Consider the following 23,392-nt stretch of genomic DNA (forward strand, 5'->3'; position numbering starts at 1 on the left):
GAAGGAACCAACCCAAAGAGTTCCTTGTTCTACCAAATGAGTACACATAGGAAATCTCTCCCTGGGGCCATTTTGAAAGCACAGTTTCCACAGCAGAACATGTTTGTATTTAAGCATGGGATATATAGCCATATTCTCTGTAGTGTGCTGGCCCTTAGGAAATTCCAAAGCATAGCTCTGAAGCCCTGGGTGTTCTCTCAGAGAGGCCAGGTCTTCTCACTTGTCAAGAGTACTGCCCAGCTCCAAAGCTGTCTGGAAAAAGCAGTGATATAAGAAAACTCTTCAGGGGAGTCCTGACTCACAGGCTGTGTGCATGGCTACTATTAGCTGCTATCATGATAGATTGGGTGATCAGTTGGGTGCTCATGTGCTGTGACTTCCCAGTCCCTGTCTCTGTCCTCCTCTTTTCCCTCTGTTTATCAGCCCTCATTGTAATAACACATCTGAAGGGCAATTTTCTCTACAATCCCTGGCCCTGCCTGTTTCTGGAGGTTCCATATATCCTTGTCCCCAGCAGTTTGCCTGCTTACTGATATACCTGCTCTGTGCTTGCATGTGACTTTGGTTTTTGTTTGTTTGTTTGCTTTTGTTTTTGTTTTTTGAGACAGGGTTTCCCTGTGTAGCTTTGGAGCCTATCCTGGCATTCACTCTGGAGACCAGGCTGACTTCGAACTCATAGAGATCCACCTGCCTCTGCCTCCTGAGTGCTGGGATTAAAAGCGTGCTCCACCAATGCCCGGCTGGCATGTGACTTTAAAGAGACTTTGTGGTGGAACCTGCTGCTGCCCTGAAGCTAGTGCCACACTGGAGGTCACTGACAGGCTTTGGTTTAGAGGGCTGAGGGGATGGTGGCTGCCCCAGGTCTTGTAGTGATCTGTCCATACCAGAGATGGATCATTGGAACTGTGAGGCTGCAGTTTTGAAGATGACCAGTGACAAACAGTGACAAAACAAGATGGGAAGGGTTCTAGCATGCATGTCACATGAATATCCATGGGAGGGGTAGATATATTGTTCACCTGAGAAAAAGGTGACCCAAGTGGCAACTATTGCCAAGTACCTCTTTAACCATTTGGCACTTAGAAATTCATAGAACTTCCTCAGCAACCCTGTCAGATAGTTACAATTATCATTCCCTCTTTTTGGATGGAGAAACTGAGTCAGAGGCTTCCTGTAACATCTTCTCCAAAAACTCACTGAGAGCTAGTGAAATGGCGGAGGTACCATTCAGAACCTCAGTGCCCTGACCTCCCAATGGAGGAGGCCTCCTTCTCCTTCTTGAACTACTGCAAGACAGAATCAGACTTGCCTGTGTGATGAGTGGGTCTGTACCACAGCAGTATCAGGGCAGGTGGTGTAACAGGGCACAGAGAGTTCATGCTTCCATGCTAGGGCTGCCCAGCAATGGGACAGTGACCTTAATAGGTGGCAAACAAACCTCCATGCAAGAGCTCAAGGCTCACTTCCTTGATCATGGTGCTTTGGGCAGAACTTTGGTTTTGGAGGGACATTGTTGCTGTGAGAGGCATCAAGATTTGTATTCTTTGCATTCCTTATGGAAATTAATTCCCTATCCTGGGTTCTCTGCACCCCTGCATTCTTGGTTTATTTGAATGGATGAGTCTGTGCTGCCGGTAACTGTCCTGTATCATGAGAGTGTTTGGTGGCATCCCTGACCTCTACCTCTGGATTGACAAGTGTTTCCTTAGCTCCCCCATTCTAAAAACCCAACATGTCACCAGGTACTGCCGAGGAGGTAGTGTGCAGGACAATGTGATCCCTGGCTAAGAACAGCTGCTTTCAATGTCTCTTTCCTCTTCCTTAAGAAGCCTATAGTGTATTGCTTTGACCATTACTGCTGCTAGGATCTCAGTGATTTGGGGTGAGGGGCCTTGGGCTGCCAGGCCTCAGACATTCTCCATATTAATTTTGGTGGGTAGGAGGGTGAAGAATTTTGTTTCTTAACTTCCATAGGAAATGATTTTAAAATATTATGTATTAACATATGAATACATATGTACATTTATAATCTTATATTTTAAAAAATAACATATAGTGCTATAAACTAAGGGATAGGGCTTGGGAAACATGAATAAAGTTTTTTTTATTTCCTTCCTCCTCTATTTGCTTATATTTACCATCTGTTTATTCTCAAACTTGGTTTGTTTATATAATACAAGGAAAAATGTCTCATTTTACCTACGAAGACTTTAGGAAGATTCTTAGGGGAGGTCAAGATGGGGCCCCTGAGCCAGTTTGCCTGCATTTAAGGTTTCCCATACCTCCTATTTATCTCTCTCTCACACTTCACTTTTCCCAGTTTGAAAATGATGCTCACACAATGAATTTAGAAAACAAAAAAAGGTGTCAAATTTCTTTGTATATCCAACCCCACCATGAAGGGAATTTCACTGTGGCCTCAGGTTTTGTCTTTTTACATGGATTTAATTTTTAACACAATTGCTTGTAAAATATGTATCTTATTGCAGTTTCATATACACACTTCTGTGATAGCACACGGTTGTATAGACATTGGTTGAGGCATTTTTTTATATGTTAAGTGGTAGTCTGGGGAAAAGGTTAGGGTTGTTTGAAGAGCTGTTTAAATTAATGTCCCCTGCATACACCTGAGTTTGTCACACTCCTCTTAATATATTTATTACATTTTATATCAGTTGTTAGTACACTTCTTTGAATTTGACACTTTATGTATTTTAACCACACAAATAATGAATGGATGTGTGCTTTTCATGAATTTGAATAACCCAGTGTTATATACAGAGAAATTATATTAATTCTACCCTATGACTCTGGACTGAGATAAAATATTTTTTGCTTAATGTTTGCTGTTCTTTCATTAGAGAAATCATCGTATATTGTCAGAACAGTCAGGAAAAATCACATGTTCCAGTAGGCACTTATATTGACAGCAAAACCACCTGGAAACAGAATTACATGTTTTAGGAAATGCTGTGAGGTAAGTACATATGTTTACTATACAGAAACCTCAAATCACACTGTGAATACATGCTAGTGCTCAGGCATTGTGGAGCTGCAAATGGAGCTCAGTTGCTAGGGTGCTTGCCTAGCATGCACAAACCCTGAATTCAGTTCCCAGAATCACATAGACCTAGAATGGGGGCGCACCTGTAATCTTGGAAAATGGAGACAGGAGGAGTTCAATATTATCAGCTATTATTTAGTGAGTGTGAGGATAGTTGTCACAAAAAGACATTGTAAATGACCCAGTGATAAGGACCAGCAGAGGCCAAGGGACATCTGTGTCCTGACACTACATGCATGCCACAGGCTTGCTCACACAGCAGGAGGCATTTCTGGATCTTCTTGGTGCTCATGCATAAGACACAGTAACTCTGAACCCATGTTACAGCCATGGAGAGGTTGAGAAGGACTATGAGATCTTTTATTTCAATAACTTCTAGCCAGAATTCAGAAATCTGTATCTCAAGAGCAACTGTCTTCTTAACTTACAAATGGAGGCGATAAGCCATGGCATTGCCTGTGACTTTGTCACCATAGGTGTCACTGGTGTTTTCATACCATGTCTGGGCTGATGTAGACATCTCCTTGCTCTTGCTCATCTTCCACACTGCTGATCATAATAGCCATAGAATCAACCCTTGATCTTCTTTGTAGTGTACTCCTGAGAAAACAGCCATATTTGTGTGCCACAAATCTATGTTTTAAGCATTTGAAAACTTAGTTTTAGTACAATTTTCTTCTTATGTGTTTCCACAAAAAAGCAATTCTTAGAAGTGGTCCTGAGTTTATGGACTAGAACAGCCAGTGGCATTTGTCCCCTCAAAGCTTCTTATCTTTAAAGCAAAGCACAGCATAATAATGACTATATGGATAATTTGACTAGTTTGTGTTGCAGAATATTTGTTTAACTGTGTAAAGATGTGCCACACTTGTTTGTTTTGTAATATTTAATTATGCAAAGATGTGTTGCTGTTTCACCTTGCCTAACACACCTGATTGGTCTAATAAAAACCTGAATGGCCAATAGTGAGGGAGGAGGTATAGGTGGGACTTCTGGGCAGGACTAGTAAGTAGGAGGAGGAATTTAGACTTGAGAAAGAAAGAAAAACATACACCAGGGGCCAGACAGGAGACACAGAGGAAGCAGGAAAGCAGGACACACAGAATGAAAGAAAGGTAAAAAGCTCTGAGGCAAAAGGTAGATGAATAGAAACAGGTTAAATTAAGTCAAAAGCGCTAGTGAGACAAGCCTAAGCTAAGGCCAAGCATTCATAACTAATAAGCCTCCGTGTCTTTATTTGGAAGCTGGTTGTTGGCCCAAAGAAAATGTCAACTACAGGTCTGTTTAGAGTTTCCTAAAATATATGGATAGCAAAGTGTTTTGCATGAGTATATGAGAAAAGGTGCAAGAAAGTTGAGATTCCATGAATTCTTCAAACTGCTGCAGAAATCTGTATCTCAAGAGCAACATACAGGTTAAGAGAGGCAGATTACACGGGTAAACCCAGTACTAGGGAGATTAAGGCAGGCAGATCAAGTTCAAGGCCATCTTGGGCTACATAATGAATTCCAGGCTAGCCTGAGCTATATATAATACTTAGTTCTGTCAAGAAAAGAAAAGAAAAGAAAAGAAAAGAAAAAGAATAATATATGGACATCTCTTAATTTCTTCACCTCCTCACCTTTTAGGCCTCATTTACATAACTAAAAACCTCAAATATGAGGGGCTAATGTCTTGGATCATACCTGAGGGTCTTGATTTCCTCACATTATGATGTGATATATAGAATATTTGACCATGTTGTACCAATTTTTCCTGAGGAGATATATAAATTTTTTTAACCCCAAGAGAAATGTAGCAACAGACCTAAAAAGGATTTTCCCTATGTCTATCTTGGTGAACACATGAGCTTATTATAGTTACTTATAAGAGTATTGGTGACTGTAGACAGCTAAAACACCAGAAAGTCCCATGGGTGACATCGGTCAGCTTCACCACTGAAGAATCAACCCTCCCCAGGTGATTGGGGAAGAGAAGAGTCCTGAAGAGTTCTAATGAAGATCTTTGAAGACTCACAACCTCTTTTCATCCTCCATGAAGAAATTTTAATAGGCTAGATTATAGTAGGTAATTACCAATATGGAGTCAGGTAGAAATATAAGGGTATTTAATAGGGAAAAGCCTTACTTACAGAGCGGACCAGCCAGCCGGTGGTAGTCTGTACAGCAAGAAGCAAAGAGAAACCGAAACCGAAAACGCAGTCCCCCTACTCACTCTGACCACGCCCTCACAAGCCCTCAGGTACTCCTGTAGCCAGCCCCTAAGAAGGCGTGGCTACAGCTTCCCCTACAATTCCCCTTTTAGTCTAAAAGAGGATTAAAACTTAACAGTATAAAGGTAAAATATAACTAAACCCTAAAGTCATAAGCTATTCCTAACTAGGTATATACACTATCCTAAGTGACAACAATGGGGAAAGGGGGCGTAGCATTCTCCAAGTTACTTCCTGCTGAAATGGGACGTTGATAGTCATATGGGGTCCTGTAGAAAGAAAATGTTAGTCCATGTTAGATGGGATTCACTTGATTGAAGGTCTCACTTGAAATCCTCAACTTGATTGAAGTCAGTACCCGAACCTCTGGCCGGAGTGTCAGTTGAAATGGAGCAAGTTGGATCCAGTGCAGTCGAGGAGATGTGGCCCATTTTCTTTCCAGGGTGTCCAGGGATTGCTGTCAGGCAGGTCTTCATTGGCTGTGTGGGACTCAAACATAAACAGTTAGCAGAGAAATGTTTGCTTGTGTATGTACACATGCTGGGGAATGCAACCATGAGAGCATAACAATTATGAAAGGGTGTACACCTTTGTCATGCAAGTCTTCACCATAAAAGCTGCTGTGTTTCAAGATGACTGTTGTCATGTCCACCCTGGAGGACAAGGCTACACTACAGAGTCCTGAAGTATTTAAAGAGATAGATTATATGTTTTTATATAAATACACAAGTTTTTCTAAACAAAACTATGATGAGTCTGGTCTTTTTGAAGTGGATTACCCCGAAGATTTTTAAAGCTATCAGGAAAACCTTCTGTGTGCTGGGCTTAACTAAATCTAACAGAAAATCATTAAGTTTTGAAGTTGATATTTTTAGAGGGGTCAGATGATTGTGCATCTCAGCATAGGGAAGTCTCTGATGTAGTGACTTCATTTGGTGGCCTATTCCTATGGGCAAAATCAGAAGGTCCCAGAAGACCTGTAGACTCCTATGGGCAATGGGAGGTAAAGAGTTGTTTATTTTTTTATGATTTTATTTTTATTCTCTTCTCTCTCTCTCTCTCTCTCTCTCTCTCTCTCTCTTTCTCTCTCTCTCTCTGTGTGTGTGTGTACAAGTTGTGTGATTGTTCATGGAGGCTAGAAGAGGAGGTTGGCTCCCTTGGAGCTGGAATTACAGGTCATTGTGAACTGCCCAATATGGATGCTGGGATCCAAATTCAGATCTTTTGCAAGAGAAACAAGCTCTTTTAAGTTCTGAGCCATCTCTCCAACCTTGGAAGAGATGTTTTACATGTAACAGGAGCCAAAAGGCTGGGAAGTGATGCAAAGTGTTTTAATGAAGAAGGCTGGCACTATGGACCATTTCTCCTGGCCTCTGATATCAGCCATAGGGAATTGCATCTCAGAATGTTCCCACCCTTTGTACAGAGAATGCGTTCCCTATAAGATGGGGACAGCAATGTCTCCCTTCAGCAGGAGGGAGGTGAGTTGGTCAGTTTTTTAAGGCATGATGGTTCTCCATATTCACAATAGAAACTTAAGGTCCAGCTGTACTATATATACTCTGAGTGCTTCTTAGATTGAGTTTGGAAGCTACAGAGTTAAAGGTTCTTTCAGATGCAAGGTCTTAACATACATTCTGGGTTTTGGCTCTGTAACTACAGAAACCACTTGAGCAGCTGCAAATAGCATTAGCTCTAAGCTCGTTACAGATCTTGCAGGCTCATTCATTGATTGCCTTCGATTTCCAGGACATCTTGGATATAGAATTAAAAAGACTTTAGTTAAGCCAATTAACTTTTGTGGCGCCTGAACAACTAATATGGTGTGCTAGAGAAGGTCATTGATGTTATTCAAATAGCAGTTTTATTTGTGCTGGGATTAAAGAAACCAGACAAAAGGTCCAAGAATATTTTATAATGTGTTGCTTCTGGGTTGTAGTAGCTTGGCCTTTCCATCTGAGTGTGACCTTAATTACACATACAAGTGATTGGGTCACATTTTCCTTTCTGGAGATTGAGACTTGATTGCATCCCCTCTCAAGTATCCATCGGGCAAATTGTTCCCAGCCAAGTTTTAGCATGAGATTTCATCTTGCTGTCAGTTACAAAGCTTTCAAACTGAAATGTGATGTGAAGGGCCTGGGCTCTGGGGTCTTACTGCCTGGGTTCAAATCCTAGATTGCCCTACAGTTTCAATGCCCATTTCTGTCACTCAGACCCTGCAAGCAGCTCCAAGCTGGGAGTTCCATGACTAAGGCCTTGATATGTCCAGCTGAGTTGTGTGCCTTTCTATTGCCCATGGGACATAAGGAAAATTGATGAGCATTGCTTCCAGGCTCAGAACTTCAAGAAGTGGGTGTGTCTTCTGTGGGCCCCTTCCTCATACCTACTGGCTGAATGCGGAATAGTGCAAAGCCAGAGAGATGAGTAGAGCTACACAGTGGGAGGATCTTGGACCACATGGAAAACAGTCTGCTCATCAAGAAATGGTAATGTGAGTAATAGATATATCTCCGTTTTGTTAGATAAGATTTGGGGCCTATTGATATAGCTTATGACCCCTTATTTAATAAAGCAGTTGAGAATGTGAGACTTTGGGCAAGTGTCTTGAACGTTTGATGCCTCAGTTCCCTAACCTGTGGAATGAGGAAAATGACCTTGTCCTGACTGAATGCAAGCTCTCCGTAAGCAAGAATGTTCTTATTAATAAGGAATTGTCTCTTTTCCCTCTGATTTTCTGAAGTGAGAAGGATGCATTGCTTTTGATTAAAAGAAGTAGGCTACAGATAGCAATTCACACCAAGGAGCTCATGCTCAGTCAAGTGGTATTTAGTCATCTGTGCCTTGTCTGTAGTTAAATGTTGATGGACATTGAGAAGTTTCTTCTCTGACACATGTGGGCCTGCAGTCATTGTTTGGTTTGTGGGGTTGTGAGGAGTCTGTGTCTCAAGGATTGTCTCATTTCAGAGCCTTGGGTACCCATGGAGTAGTTTAGAAAATCCTCAGAGAAATTGCAGACTAAAAATAAAGCATTAAGTATATTGGAGAGATGGCTCAGTAGTTAAGAATGCTTGCTGATCTTGTGGAGGACTCAAGGTCAGTTCCTAGGTTCTAGATCAGGCAGTTCATAACTATCTGTAACTCTAGTTCCAGGAGATATGGTGCCTTTTTCTGGGTTTCATGGGCACCCACATATATGTGTACAGGCTCACGTACGTACGTACGTACATACATACATACATACATACATACATACATACATACATACATATGTAAAATCTTAAAAATGCAGTAAGGCCATTTGATTGACCTTGTAGGCAGGCACTCCCCACCATATTGAACACCATATTACACTGGTACACCAGGGCAATAATGGTTTAATCTAGCCATTTGTCTCTGACTTAGTGTCCTTGTATGAAATAATGTCACACCCTCACCCAATTTTATCACCACAGAGCTCAAATTTATCAGTGGCAATTGCCCAGTTGACTATGTTGAACAGTGGAAGCGTATGTGACTTTCAGGATGAAAATATAGAGGGGCAGTGGACAGGCTGAGAAGAGATAGCCATCTTTTAATTCAGGAGCTGTCAATCTGGACAAGCTAGGTTCCTGTCAGAGACCACCCAGTGTGGAGCCTGCTGCCCTGGGGCTCCTTGATTTAGTAGTCCCTCCAAGCAGCTAGTTGGGAGTGTGTACTCCAGGGACTCTAGGGCCAGGACCTACAGGATTCTTGAGATTGTATTTTTCTGCTCTAAGGCACCATGACTTTGGGTACAGTTGATTTGACTGAGAAAATTGCACTTCTCAAGGATTTACCTGAAACTTCACAGATCTAGAAAAGGACAACACACATAATATTTGCCTTTTGACCTTGGTGACAGTTTTTTTTTGCCATACTTATATAAAGTAGGATGGTTTATGCAACACGACACTTTCCACACTCAAAAGAAAAATGTCGTTCTGTGACTGAGAACTCCGTGGAGCCTGTTCTGTTGTGCTCATGGTTAAGAAGTGTTTCCAACGTCAGCTTAAAAGATTTGCAAGTGTATTTACTTGGATACATAATAGCTCTGAAGTGTCATGTGTTGAAGTGACACTCTGTATGCAATAATTGAATTGAGAGGAATGCTAAGTGCATTTATGTCATAATAAGAAAATAAAGCTTCCTATAAGCAGAGGCCTAAAAATTGTAGATGATTAGTTTTTATTGCAACACCTTTAGTGAAAAATCTGAAAGCTGTCATCTCACCCTCCAAACATATAGACTTCTAGCAACCTATTTCCATCAGAAGCATGGAATCCATGGAGATTGGCCAGGAGCACTCAAGGCTCTGTGAATGAGCTTGAAAAATGCCACTGCCTGGAGTCACATTTGGAGCTGGTTTGTCTGAAGGCTCTGTTATTGGTTGAAGGTTACTTCTTGATAAGGTGAGAGAATGACCTTTTATTTAGAAGTTAGGACAATGGTTGGCATTTATTGTTATCTCTGCCATTATCAACACCAGATTCTGAGTTCTTTGTTCTATGTCCACCTTCCTCTGGGCCCTTTACATATTTAACTCAGCCTATTCTTCCAAGAACACTGTGGAGACTGGTATTATCCTTTTTCTGTGAAAGTGTGGAGGCTGGCTGAGGGCAGGAAGCATGTCACATAGATAGTAGATTGTGCTGTACAGACTTGAACTTCATACACCTGTCTGGAGAGTTCCTGGTCTTAGCCTGACAGACTACCCAGTTGGTGCACATTGGTGGTCTTCCTCTTATTTGATCCTATTTGGCTACCAGCATCTGGCTTGCCCCAAGTTAATTGTGATTGGTCAGAAGTCTCCTGACTTGAGTCTCATTCCCTCTGGGGCAGCCCAGGGGGTGAGGGGGGAGGCAGTTTCAGGTGACTCACTTCTAGATATGCAGTTATCATGTAGGGGGAAAAATGACCCAAAATGTATGAGCAGCATTAAGTGTCCTGACAGTGAAATAGTGCTTTCCTGTTGCTGGTGTTTGTGTGAAATGATCTGGCAAAATAGATGCTGCAGAAATAATGCATTTCTATGTCTCCCTTCTCAAGTGATAAATGTTCTCAGCTCACCAAGGGATTTCTTGCCAAATGCTGATTCTGCTAACAGAAGGAATGGAAAGACTCATATGTTCTCTTATGACAGAGGAAAGCTAAGTTTCTTGGGCTTGCCTTTCTTCTGTGACAAAAATGCTCAGAGGCAATCTTTGAAGGGCTGTGTTCTACCTAGACTCCTGGCTAAAGGCACATTCAGGCTTTGGTGTTGGGGCATCTCAGCTCCTGCAGAGAGGCAAGAAAAGCAGAGTGGGGAATGTGAGCATCATCAAATACCCTGCTGGACTTCCACTGTTACAACAGGGGCCTTTTTTCAGAAATGCATTTGTACCCCAGCACCACAGTCCTCTGGAGCAGAAATGCCAAGAAGGAAGAACAAGGGACCACTGGGATTTGAGGTGGTTTGTTGTGTATGGACATCATGCTAGGGACCTTTACAGATGCTCTCCCAGTGAGTCTGTGGAGCAGTGCTGGAGGGTAGACATCATTATCCTTGGGGTTCTGAAGGAAGACACTGGGACTCAGGAAGTTAGCTGGCTTAAAGCAACATAGCCATCATTCCAAACTTCTGACTGTCATCTTCCTTGCTGTGTCTGGGGAAACCACCTCTTGACCCTGGGTTCTGCACTCTATCAAGGATTTCATTCTCCCCTCTATTTTATTCACTCAGGTTTTGTTTTCCCCCATTTCTGGTCACTAGTCTGTCCTCTCTCCCAGGACTTTTGCTAGCTCCAGATGTCCTATCCCCAGCTCTCATCACTTCACTTAACTGGCCTTGTCTTTCATGGTGACCTCCCCCTGTAGCTGCATGTTCTCTAGTGACATGGACAAGGACAAGGACAAGGACAGTTTGCTGAGCCACAGGCAGCCTCTTATCCTAGTCATTCCCAGGCTCTGCTTTCACATACTCTACCCTGACTCTCCCCACCTTCTCAGACTAATCACCATCCCAGGGTCTTAGTAGATGGCCTTGCAGAACAGGAGGGGGCGGCATCCACAGGTGACAGTAGACAGAGTCTCTCATGGAGGCTCCAGGGAAGTTTCCAAGTTGGTTTCTCCCTTCCCTCCAGGTGTTTGGACTGGCAAAAGCTGAATCTGCTTCTTCACCCCTACCTCTGTGCTCCCCTTTGTAGTCCCCGAGGAGGGTGGAGGCCACTGTTGGCACCTCCTTTGTCCCTGTTACATGGTGTTTGTTTTCTCTGAGCTGCTTTTGGGTGGCTATCACTCTTGTCAACTGGCTGTCCCCAGTTCTTGATATTTGACTCTTTTCAGAGTCCAAGCTGCTGTTGGTGGCAAAATTAATGAGACAGGTGATTATGGGAATGAAATGGGCCCTTTCAAAACAAGTCTGAAAAGATGGGGCCTGTCAATCTGTTGTCTCCCTACCCTGCAGAAGTTCAAAAAGTCTGAGCAATTAGATGTCAGGCCTTTTGAGATTTAAAGCCTCCCTCTAAACCTTTGGCTTTTACCAGCTAAGTAAACCCCTCTTTGCCTCAGCTGCCCACTGCAGCACATAGGTAACACCAACCCTCAGTAGAGTGGTGAAGATAGCACCGGGAAACTTGTTTCATGCAGGTTATAGGTTACCTGCAGGGATTCTGATCGAGAGACTCAGATCCCTGCCCCCTTTATAAAACATGCTCATGAAGATTCTTAGGCTGTTTGGATAATGGATGGTTTTTCTTTTTCCTTCAATTTTGGCAAATAGTGTTGCTGGGGATAGTAGTCTAGGTTGGCAGTTACAGTCTTTTAATACTTGCAGCATATTGCTACAGGCTCTTCTAGCTATCAGAGTTTACATTTAGACATTGGGTGTAATTCTGATGGGTTTTAATTTATTTGTGTTTTTTTGCAGCTCTCAATACTTTTTCTTCTCTGTATACTTAGTGTTTTGACTATAAAATCAACTTGAGTGTGGGGGGCATGAGAGAGTTTCTAGGGAGGTTAACTGAGAGGATCCATAGAGGAGGAAAGGGAGAGGGGAAGGTATGAGGATTCAGGCAACCGCTGGCCTGCCCTGTCACCTGGCAGAATGCACTCAGGCAGTATTTTGGTTAGCCCAGGTGCAAAGGACCCCTTTAAAAGAAAGACCTCCTCCCACTTATGCTCTCTTTCTGCTCTTTCTTGCTTCTCTCTTTGCTTACTCCTCTCTTTCCTGCTCTTTCCCGCTGTTCCCCTGGGGCAGACAGGAGTTTTCCTGTCTCCCTCTTCTCTTCTGTTCTCTCTCTGTCTCTGCATCTCTTTTACCTCTTTTCTCTTTCCTTACCCCTCCTTTCCCTTTCTAACAAAACTTCTCACTTAAGCTCTGTCTGCCAGGCATATTTGTCCCTCTGCCTCAGTCACCCTTGCCTTCCAAGGAATCTGCCAATGTCTGCACGAGCCTTCTCATAACATAAGTGATCTATTCTGTTTTAATTTAAAGCATTTAAAACAGATAAATAAAAAGAAGGGACCCCTATTTTGTTCTAAATAGAACTGCAAATTTCATATCTTTTAATTTATAAAATGATAGACTCATCATAAAAGTTAGAAAAATGAAGGTTCAAAAAAAGAGAAGAAAGAAAAACATCATTTGTGGTTGCATAGCCTGCTTTGAACACAGTAGATATCCTTTTAGCTGTCTGTATGCAGATCTCTGATTTAAAACAGAAATAGGTCAATGGTTGCTTGTATCATATTGCAACATACTATATTTGTTTCCCCTTCATTCTTTGACACATTTTGGTGTGGATATATGGGATTCATGCAATTGCTAAGATCAGACTGATACTCTTTACAAGTACCTTCCTAAGACTTTTGTTGCATGTTACTGCTGTAGGCCAGTAAGGGTTTGTTGCTGATCTAGACAGTCCTTGTGTTTCTCTCCTTGTTCTTCAAAAGCTTCTGATTCCAGCAACATGAAACATTTCCTGGCAAGACCAAGGCATTCATCTGCCTGATTCCAGCAGTCACTCGACTCCTAAGAAGACAGGATGACTTCCTTAAGGTGTCAAGGGGGGAGTATACACTTGGTACATTAGCAAAGAGCATCTGATGACATAGGAGCTTCGGAGAGAGCAGACAGATGGGGAGGAAGGAAACAGTGAACTGCTGAATTTGTACCATATCTGGGATCTCAGCTTGGCACATATTGTTTTGAGATTAGGGACTGTAACATGGGCACAAGTTGTCCAGGGGATCAGTCAGTTCAGCAGCTGCTCCTCACAGTGAAGGTCCAGGGGACAGATGAAGGGAGATCGTAAGGGGAAACTAACTGGAAAGTCAACAGTTAAATAAGTCAGTTCCCCTCGGGATGATTAGAAGAGAAACACATCCAAACACTGCTGAGAGACCAAAGTGTCAGATGAGTATTCACTTACTGCAGGGATTCATTTCACCCTCCCTGTAAACACAAGGCTGGTGTTAGTTTTGTATTTTCAGTACTTAATTAGCCTTGGGCATAAAACCTGGCTCCTGCTGTGAATTTTGGAGCACATCTGGTAAGCAGAGGAAAAACCCTAGCTGACCTTTGAACTTAGTAAAACTTTCTAGTAATTGCCACTGAAGTTTTATTCAGATACCAGAGGATATTGTTAGCCAGGATTCAGTTGGCCTGGGGCCCATATCCCAGGCCAACACATCCCACTTCCCACAGGAGGGAAATGTCACCATTAGAGAGCCAAAGGATAGCACACCTGCCTCCTTGCCTGAATCTCATTTCTCATCACATTGCAGTATATCATCACCACCATCACCACCATCATCACCACCACCATCACCATCACCACCATCACCATCACCACCACCATCACCACCACCATCATCACCACAACCACCACCACCATCACCACCACCATCACCATCACCACCATCACCACCATCACCACCATCACCACCATCACCACCATCACCACCATCACACCACCACCATCATCATCTCCTATCATTTCAACATCAATCTCTATTCAGAGAATCCCTATGTATATTAACTGTGGGTAGATCTGTAACCATAGGGCCTGGCCCTGCCTCCCGGGCCACCTAATGTACCAGGAGAGATAAGTCCAGCCTTTTCTGGCTGCGTTTGGGGTACTGGGATGTAGGTACAATATTTCAGGGACTATAACTGCTTTGATATGAAGGAGGAAGACAACAGGAGAAAGAGGAATGATGATTTTCTGGATAGATTCAAGAGAGAACACCCCCAAGAATAAGCCATGCGATCTTTATGTATGTTCTCAGTGGTCAGGGAGAAGGATGAATCTGTATCTCCTGGGGTGCCACAGGCCCTTGTGTACATAGCAGCTCAAAGTGTCTATTAAAATAGCACAGCAGGTCTTTATCTTTTTCTATTTGTATCTCAGGATCAACTTCATTCTGAGAACCTGTTGGTCCTGGTGTTCAAGTCAGAGGTCTTAACATTCAGGAACAGTGTCACCTCTTGCTTTTATCCTCTGTTGGTGTTTGGTAGTGGGTATTGCTATTGGAGTGAGAGTGGGATTTTCTGCTTGTAGAACCCAAGGTCAGATGCCTCTGTCTTACTGCTGACTGTTAGGGTTTCCTTGAGTCTTAGGAATCTAGGAAAACCCTTTACATTCATTCCTTTTCTTGGGCTCTCTGCCTCTGTGCTCAAGCCACAAGTGTTTTTCTTTGTGTGTTATTGTGCCTGGGGTCCAACCAGCACATCTGAGACCAGAGTTCTACTGCTGGAGCACATCCTCCCTCCTCACTGCTCCTTTGAGAGCCCCGTTATATTGCCCAAAAGGACTTGAAAATTGCAACTGGAAAAGGATGTGTTTTGAGTGACACATGGCCACATACAATTTTTCTGGCTGAGCCTTGGGTGGAAGGCTGGCCTCTGCTGGCCAGGAAGAATGGTGCCTCTTTCCAGTTCCCACATTTGAAGGTAGAGGTGAGAAAATGGAAAGAAGGTAGATATTTATGCTTTGGAATTACCCTGCCATGTCCTTACATTTATCACTTAAAAATAACTCTCTAGATACCCCAGAGCCAAGATGCAGCACGAATCCCATGTTTTTCCTAAATCGAAGCTAGAGGCGAGTTTCAAGTAAAGAAACATATAATTCCACAGCTTCAGTGCCCCAGCCTGTTTTATATGGACATAAGCATTGTGATGTCATTTTCACACTGACATAAAAATACTGTGAACTCCTGTTGGAATCCTCAGTAAGAAACAACATTTCCATTCAATGGGAATGAAACTAAGTCTTTATTCAAACCCACTTTTGTCTCAGTATCCATTTATGTTCTTACAAACCACTAAAGTCCATCAGAGCTTTTGCTCACGTGGGTTATATCTATTTACATTTATCATATTAAATTTAAAACTAAGAAATTTAAAGAGAAACTAATTTAAAAGGTAAAAATACATTATGGAAATAATGTGTTTTATGAACAATAGCTGGTATGCATTTTCCCCTTTATGTGACAAATTTCTTTAATGTTTGACATAGGCAGAGACAGGTGGATTCTCATGAATGTGTCTATGTTAGTCTGTTGCTATTCATGAAGTAAGCCAGCTTCACTTAGATATACTGTTGGAAAAAGAACTCCCTGAGAGTTTCTGAGAAGCCTTCAGGAGTTTCTGGACTACTTTTAGAATTGTTGCTTTAAACAAATTAGTTATCACAGTATGCATTTATTTTGTAAATTAGTGAGTGGTCAATGCATAAAAGTATAGGTTTTATTGTGGTATTTTCGTGTGTGTGTGTGTGTGTGTGTGTGTGTGTGTGTGTGTGTGTGTGTGTGTTCAGGTGTAATGGCTTATTTTGGTTGTCCACTTGGCACAGCTGAGAAGAGGCAACCTCAATTGAGGTTCATCAGTGTGGCCTTTGGGCATGTCTGCGCAGCATTTTCTTGATTTCTATTTGCTGGAGTGGATCTTTGCGTACCTTGCATGGCGATTCCTCTGGGTAGGTGGTCCCAGGTTATACATGGAAGTGAGCTGGGAAGGAGGAGGGAGCAGTCTAACAAGCAGTATCCTTGTGGTCTGCGCATCATCCTACTTCTGGATTCCTGCTTGAGTTCCTGCCCTGATTCCCTCAGCGGTGGATTGTTATGTGGAAATCTAAGTTGAAACAGATCCTTTCTCACCCCTTTGATCTGAGTCGTTTATCACAGTAACAGGAAGCACACTGGTACAGCACATGAGCATGTACCTGTGTGATCAGCCAGAGGAAACTGTAGGCACCTTCTACCTTGTTCTTTTGTTTTTTCTATTTCCCTTTTTTCTTCTTTAAGACAAGGCCTCTAACTGATCTGGGGCATGCAAGTAGTGTAGGAGAGCTAGCCAGCCAGCCTCAGGGTTTCTCCTGTCTCCATCTCCCAAGTGGTGGGATTACAAGTGTGTGCCACCTTGCCTGTTGCCTGGCGGTGGCAGTAGTGGTGGCAGTGGCAGTGGCAGTAGATTCTTCTTCTTCTTCTTCTTCTTCTTCTTCTTCTTCTTCTTCTTCTTCTTCTTCTTCTTCTTCTTCTTCTTCTTCTTCTTCGTCGTCGTCGTCGTCGTCGTCGTCGTCGTCGTCGTCGTCGTCGTCCTCCTCCTCCTCCTCCTCCTCCTCCTCCTCCTCCTCCTCCTCCTCCTCCTCCTCCACCTTTCCTTCTTCCTCCTCTATTATTAGTACTCATTTGTGTTTTGGAGATGGGACTCAAATCCTTGTGCCTTCATGGCCAGCACTTTTCTGAGTGATCTATCTCCTTAGCCCCATTGTGATATTTTCATGTGATATTATAGTTTGATCATATTCACCCTATCACTCTCTTTTGTTCCCCTCTCCCTCCTGCTAATCTCTCTTCTCTTCTCACACACCTCCTTCTACTGTCATGTCTTATTCCAAAAGAAAAACAAAAAAAATGCAGACTCCATATATGAGAGAAAACACGCATTAGTGAGTGGACCAGGGGCCATGTACATGCTGAGCAAGCATTCCACTGCTGAGTTACAGCCCCAGGCCAGCAGGCCAGTATTAGTCTTTTGGCGTGTGACTTATTTTGCTTAACACGATGATGTGATCTCTGGTGTATGGTGGATTTTTAAAACCTGTCTTAAATTGAGAAGATGAGGAAACCAAGAGTCAAATCAGCCCCTTAGGATATTCCTTAGATGGGATGACATTTGATTAGCTGACAACTGTTCCTTTCCTCAGTGCTGCTTTGGCTTCCAGTCAGAGCCAGACTCAATTTTCATGTTTCTCTCTGTTTGATTTAGTAATTGTGAAATGTAACCTACTGTTCCCAACTGCAGCAGACATGGTGTTGATAAAGTCTTACTTTTGTATCCATCAGAGGAAATCATACACGTGGTACCTTAGAATCACATGCCTCTAATACTGCCCACTCTCCTTACAGAAATACAAAGAGTATGAGAAAGATGTTGCCATTGAAGAAATTGATGGTCTCCAACTGGTGAAAAAGCTGGCTAAGAACATGGAGGAAATGTTCCACAAGAAGTCTGAGGCAGTGAGGGTAAGTCTTAGAGGTCTGTACTATGTTGTCCAAAGACACACAGACAGTCCGTTTTGGGGACTGTCACTGATGAACTCAGCTTGCAGTTTGCCTAATTCAAGAATGTATTTGCTTTTATTTCTTCATTCTGGTTACCAAAAATAGCAGATCCCCACTCCACTCTTCACATAATGGGATTCTGGTGCTAATTTTTCTCTATGGATATTATGCCTTGAGCTTAGGGGCTGCAAAGGATGGCTCCCCAACTCTGATGCTCTCACTAATTTCTCAGAATCACTCAGGGGGACAGTGTGGTTCACTGGACAGACATAAAATATCTTTAAAAACTGATTGCCACAGTGTGAAACTGAATACCTCGGTGGGGCAGATGAAATCTGCAAGAAGTTGGATGTTCTCCTTGCTTTATTGGACCATTACTGAGATTACAATGTTTGTATTGATCCAAGTATCTCACTGAGATTTCATATTAGCCATGTGAAGGGAACTGCAGTGTGTGTGTATTGCTAAGTTGGCTTCCTACTTTATTTTTTTACTGTTGACCAATCAGGCCATCTTATGTTCATGACTTGGGATATGTGACTGCCATGGTATCCTGTATTAAAGCCATATTGATATACAGTTGCAAGGAAAACTGCAACCCAGAGAGTCTTTCATTCCTGAGTCTACTTCTTTTGATTTTTTGTTTTAATGATCTTCTCCAGTGGCATTTTGTTAGAAATAATCACTTCCTGTTTTAGCTTTTTTTCATGTTGAACTACCAAACCAAATTTTCTCGGAGTATTTCTGCCCAAAGTTGATAATCTCACACTTCTGTCCCTAAAGAGTTTCATCCATTTTGTGTTTTTGTATGAGCATGAATGAGCTTGACCTGGGTCTAAAGCCTTTCTTGTCACTTAGCAGGCTCTGCACTTTGGCAAAGAAGTCAGTATGAGCCTTAATTTCTCATCTGCAGAACAGGACACTCTCCCACCTGAGGAGGGACTATGACAAAGCTTGCTGTTGATTCAGACCCTGCAGGAATAGGTGCTCAGTGAATGGAAACTGCTGCTGTGGATCAGCTTATTGTTGAAGGCTTCTTGATGGAAGTTCTGAAGATCCTTGAAGTGAAACACTTTTATATGCCACAAGGATGGTGTACCAATAGTGCCCTGGAAGCCTTTGACCTGTCTTATGTCACTGCCTTGAAGCATCTGAGAGAAAACATGCATTAGTGAGTGGACCAGGGTCATGCTGCTAAGTGAGCCCTGCACCACTGAGTTACACCCCAAAACCTGTACTAGTTTTTCTGAGTATGGCTCATTCTTGTCCTAATGGGTATGGCAGCTTGGTAGCTTCAGAAGCAGAACTCTGACATACTAATTAAGGGCTGCAGAGATGGCTCCCAAGTTAAGAGTACTTGCTGCTCTGGGCTTAGTTCTCGAAAGATAGCTCAGAACAGCCTGTAACTCCATTTCCAGAGAATCCCACACCTTCTTCTGAACTATACAGGCATTGTGTGGCCATGGTGCACATATATGCATGGAGGTAAAACACAAATACACATAAACACAGTAAACATTTTAAAAGAATAATGATTTTAAGCCATCATGATGAGTTTCTGTTTACAAAATCGAAGCTTTTTGGGGAGAACTTTTAGAATAATAAAACAAAGCAAAAATGTATCAGTTGCTTTTGCCATTGTTCTGACCAAGTATCAAAAGAATCTTGAAGGAAGGGATTGCTTTGGCTTACAGTTGGAGGGCACAGTCCAATGTAGTAGAGAAGTCTGCAGCAAACATGTGCAGTAGCTAGCCATGGTGGCTTCTGCAGTGAGGAAGGAGAGAGCTGGGCTGGGGAGGGGGTTGTTGGTGCTCAGCTCACTGGCTAGGACTATAACCCAGGAAATGGAATTAGCTAGATATGGAATGGACCACCCCACATTAGTTAAATCAGCCCTGAAATCTCCTTACCAACTAGCCCATATGTTTGTTAGCTAGAAGATTCTAGATCCCATCAAGTTGAGAAAGAAGACTGAGACAAGACTGTCACACATAGAGAGAAAATATCATCTGGAATTGTGACCATGTGACAGAAAACTATAATTTTGCCTTCTCATGTGCTTTCTCTATAGTCTGTTTTGCTTTTCTATGTGTGTTTTTGTATTTCTCTTCTTTTCAAATTTGAAATTTATGGTACCTATTCTCCTTATAATCCAGCTTTTATCCTTACTTTCAACCATTCTTTGGTAATTTCTCATGCGATTGTGTTTTGTGGTTTCCTTAGATGGCTGACATATATTTATTAATTGATTCCACTGTTTTCCCTTCTACCTATTTGTACATTTAAGTTGTTTGCAAGTTTTGAAATCAATATAACTGCAGTGAATCTTCATGTGTATTGATAATAAATCAAGCAATCTGGTTAGAGGACATCCTTTTAAGGACTTTGCCAATATTCACATATCTTGTCTTTATCATAGCCTATGATAGAGGTTTTGTCATCATCTTCAGTTTTAGGAAATGGAGAGGTAGAAGCTATGTAGCTTCTCTGTAGTCACATGGAGTATGGGACTCCAGGTCAGGAGGGTCTACATTCCTTATCACCTCCATGTACTCAGTATCCTAGACTACACATTGTTTTCTTCAATGGGAAGTTCCCTGAGGATATCTAAAATGTTCTGAGCCTGCCTTTAAAATTATTTGTGCTAAAAAATGTCTACCCCAATAAGGTTATGTTAGTTCACAGTCCCTCCAAGTGGCATATTTTCCTGAGTCATCCTTGAATATATACATATATATTCATAATATATTTTCATAATATATATTTATAATTGTTTTTATTTTATCACGACTTTTAATTTTGTGGTTCTAATTTATTTAAATTCCAGTTATATGTATATGTATGTATATATGTTTGTGAAGGGGTACACATGTGCCACAGTGTTCATGTGGCAGTTAGAGGTCAACTTGCAGTAGTCAGTTCTTTCCTTCTGCCAAATGGGTCTTAGGGATCAAATTCAGATGGCCAGGCCTGGCAACAAGTGCCTTTATTTGCTGAGCTATCTTTCCAAAGGGTTGTTTCTGTTTGTTATCTGATTATTATTATATTTTTGAGACTAGATCTCATTGTGCAGTCAAGACTCTCAGGCAGACCTTGAACCCAAGTGATCCTCTGTTCAATCCTGGGTCCCAAGGTCGTTGGTCACAGGTATGTCACCACATCTGGCTCATTTTCATTCTACTTTAGACACTTGTAGCAACCTTATCAGTTTGAGTTAAGAAATATTGTTTTCAATTGCATCTCTTTGCAAACCACAGAGTTTTAGGGAAGAGAAGAAAATAAATAGCCATTCAACTGTTTGTGCAGTTGATAGACAAGAAAGTCCTGGTGTCAGGGACTTGGGGCACTTGGGGGAGTACATACTTACTGGGCTCTTTGGCAGAAGCACCAGATCCAGGACCTTGACCCTTTGCAGTTCATGCAACTTGGGCTGTATATGTCCTAGCCGGGATTTCTGTCCTGCTCCAACATGGGAAGCTGGTGAGGACAGCCGAGCAGCCTCTGTGTCTCTCCTTTCCTCTCATACCCTTCCTGGAGCCATGAAGAGTATGTGCTTATGGGGTTACATGCTCAGGATGCACCCAGCCTTATGCTAGGAGGTTATGCCATTTAGATTTGTGTAAACCCCAGGAGTTACCATTGTCCTAAAAAGGAGCACAGAAGCTGAGCTGCGTGAAGTCATTTGCCCAGGTCACACCCCAGGGCTCAGTGGGGTTTAGTTTTTGTATCCTAAGAGCACAGCTGTGCTGCATGGCCGTGCAAAGTCTGAGACCTGACAAAAAGCACTCTGCACACTGAAGAAGGCTTTTCCCTCTTGTGAGCATGTGATAGAGGAGTCCTGGGGCTGCAGGAAGCACCTGGGTAGGGACAAGAGCTGGCTTCAGCCTCTCTCTATTGCCTATTTTGAAACCATTTTGCCTCAAATTAGTGACATTCAAAAGTCAAAACTAAACTATTTGATATGGCTGGTGCTGTTTCTTTGAGAAGAAAAAAGAAATTGCCCTGTTTGAATTGAAATGCTCCAGGATAAGGCCAGCCTGCATACTCTGAAATGCGTATTTCCTGTATTTAAAATACACAATCAGACCCAGTGTAAGCAGACTGGATGCTGCTGCATCTTGGGAATCACATCCATCCATCCACCCTTCTGTGGTTCCTCTTGCCCCTAGGCCTTTTCTTTTTATTGTGTTACTGATCCAGACTTCATGCCTCCAAGCAGTGTTTTCCACTAAGTTTTAGCTTCCGGTGGGTTTATCTGGAGACAGTTGAGATTGGCCCAGTCCCCTTGTGACTCACACACCTCTGCTGGCACCAGTTAAAAGCCATGGGGCATCTGGAATGGACTGCTGGTTTATGTTGAAGCCAGGATCCCTGACTGGGATCCCTCATATTATAATGACACCTTGCTTCCCCAGCAGGAAGCTTCCTTTTGGAGTCTGTGAGCATTGGCGGAGCCAAAGGCCTCAAGCTTGCACTGGAGTCACCCTATTCAGGACTTCACTAGAATGATCCAATCCAAAGGAGTGTGCCGTTTTGCCAGGACTCTCACCAAGTGGACAATGGGCTAGGAGCAGAACAGATTTTAGGATCATCATTTCCCCGGCTTCCATGCCTTTCCTCTAGCAATTTTCATCAAGTTGGAGTCCTGGAGTCTTCCTTTATGCTTCTTGGCACCCCATGCTTATTGGTCCAGTGTCACTCATCCTTGTGACTTATGAACACGTACAAGGGAAACCTGGCTTGCAAGCAACAATGAGTATTAAAACTAGCACTGACATGTGTGGAGTGCCTTGAAACTGTCTGTAGCCATAGGCTGCCACTGGCTTTCGTAGGTAGATCTCATTAGCACTGGGGAGACTGGACTCCAGTAACCCAGCCCTTTAACATACACAGCCTGTCAACATCAGGCTGTTGAACAATATTGTGCTTTTTCTCTGTCTCCCTGGCTTGATTTCATCATTCTCCTCCATCACTTTGCCCAGTGATTAGTTGAATCAGAGTGATTTTTATCATGCTCTGGCCCGATTTGAATTCTTCTCCACTATGCAATTATCCTATCATAGAAAGTCCTATTTTCTGCCCGTCAGATGTCTGAGGTAAATGTGAAACCTAAAGTGGACTGCCCATTATATAACCTCTGTCATACGGCTGGTAATGGACTACATGCAACTTTTTTTCTTTTGCGGACCAGCAAATTATAAATAACCTTATCCTCCATAATTGCCATTAACATAATGGTGCCATCATTATGACAGCTTTTCTTAACTCTATTTTCTAGCAAATTTTAATGCCATGGGTAGTTTGAATAATTTTTGTAAATCCATTCAAAGTCTAGGTCCAGGTTGTTTGAAGGAGCAAGGCTGTTGCTTGCTTTTGTGCATAGCAGTTATGCACAAGGCATTATTTTCCACTTCTGTATTCAAATATGTACATGCTACCCAGCCCTCAATGGATGTTGCTGAGCAGTTCCCGCATCCTTTGAATGGCCAAGAAGTGGAATCAATTTGCTTTTAGTTCATTAGCATCTCAAGGAGTCTTTCCAAATGCCG

The 23,392-nt window shown here is 42.5% G+C and overlaps 1 protein-coding gene across 1 annotated transcript in view; it reads left to right on the plus strand.

Annotated features, from left to right (window-relative positions):
* Cacna2d3 (calcium voltage-gated channel auxiliary subunit alpha2delta 3) overlaps nucleotides 1-23,392 on the plus strand; it is an 804,511-nt gene that overhangs the window by 171,774 nt on the left and 609,345 nt on the right. The window contains exon 3 of the mRNA XM_027389601.2: nucleotides 17,688-17,804. Within this exon, the coding sequence (XP_027245402.1) occupies nucleotides 17,688-17,804 (117 nt within the window). The remainder of the gene's footprint in view (nucleotides 1-17,687; nucleotides 17,805-23,392) is intronic.

This window comes from Cricetulus griseus, assembly GCF_003668045.3.
Source record: "Cricetulus griseus strain 17A/GY chromosome 1 unlocalized genomic scaffold, alternate assembly CriGri-PICRH-1.0 chr1_1, whole genome shotgun sequence".
Taxonomy (NCBI): domain Eukaryota; kingdom Metazoa; phylum Chordata; class Mammalia; order Rodentia; family Cricetidae; genus Cricetulus; species Cricetulus griseus.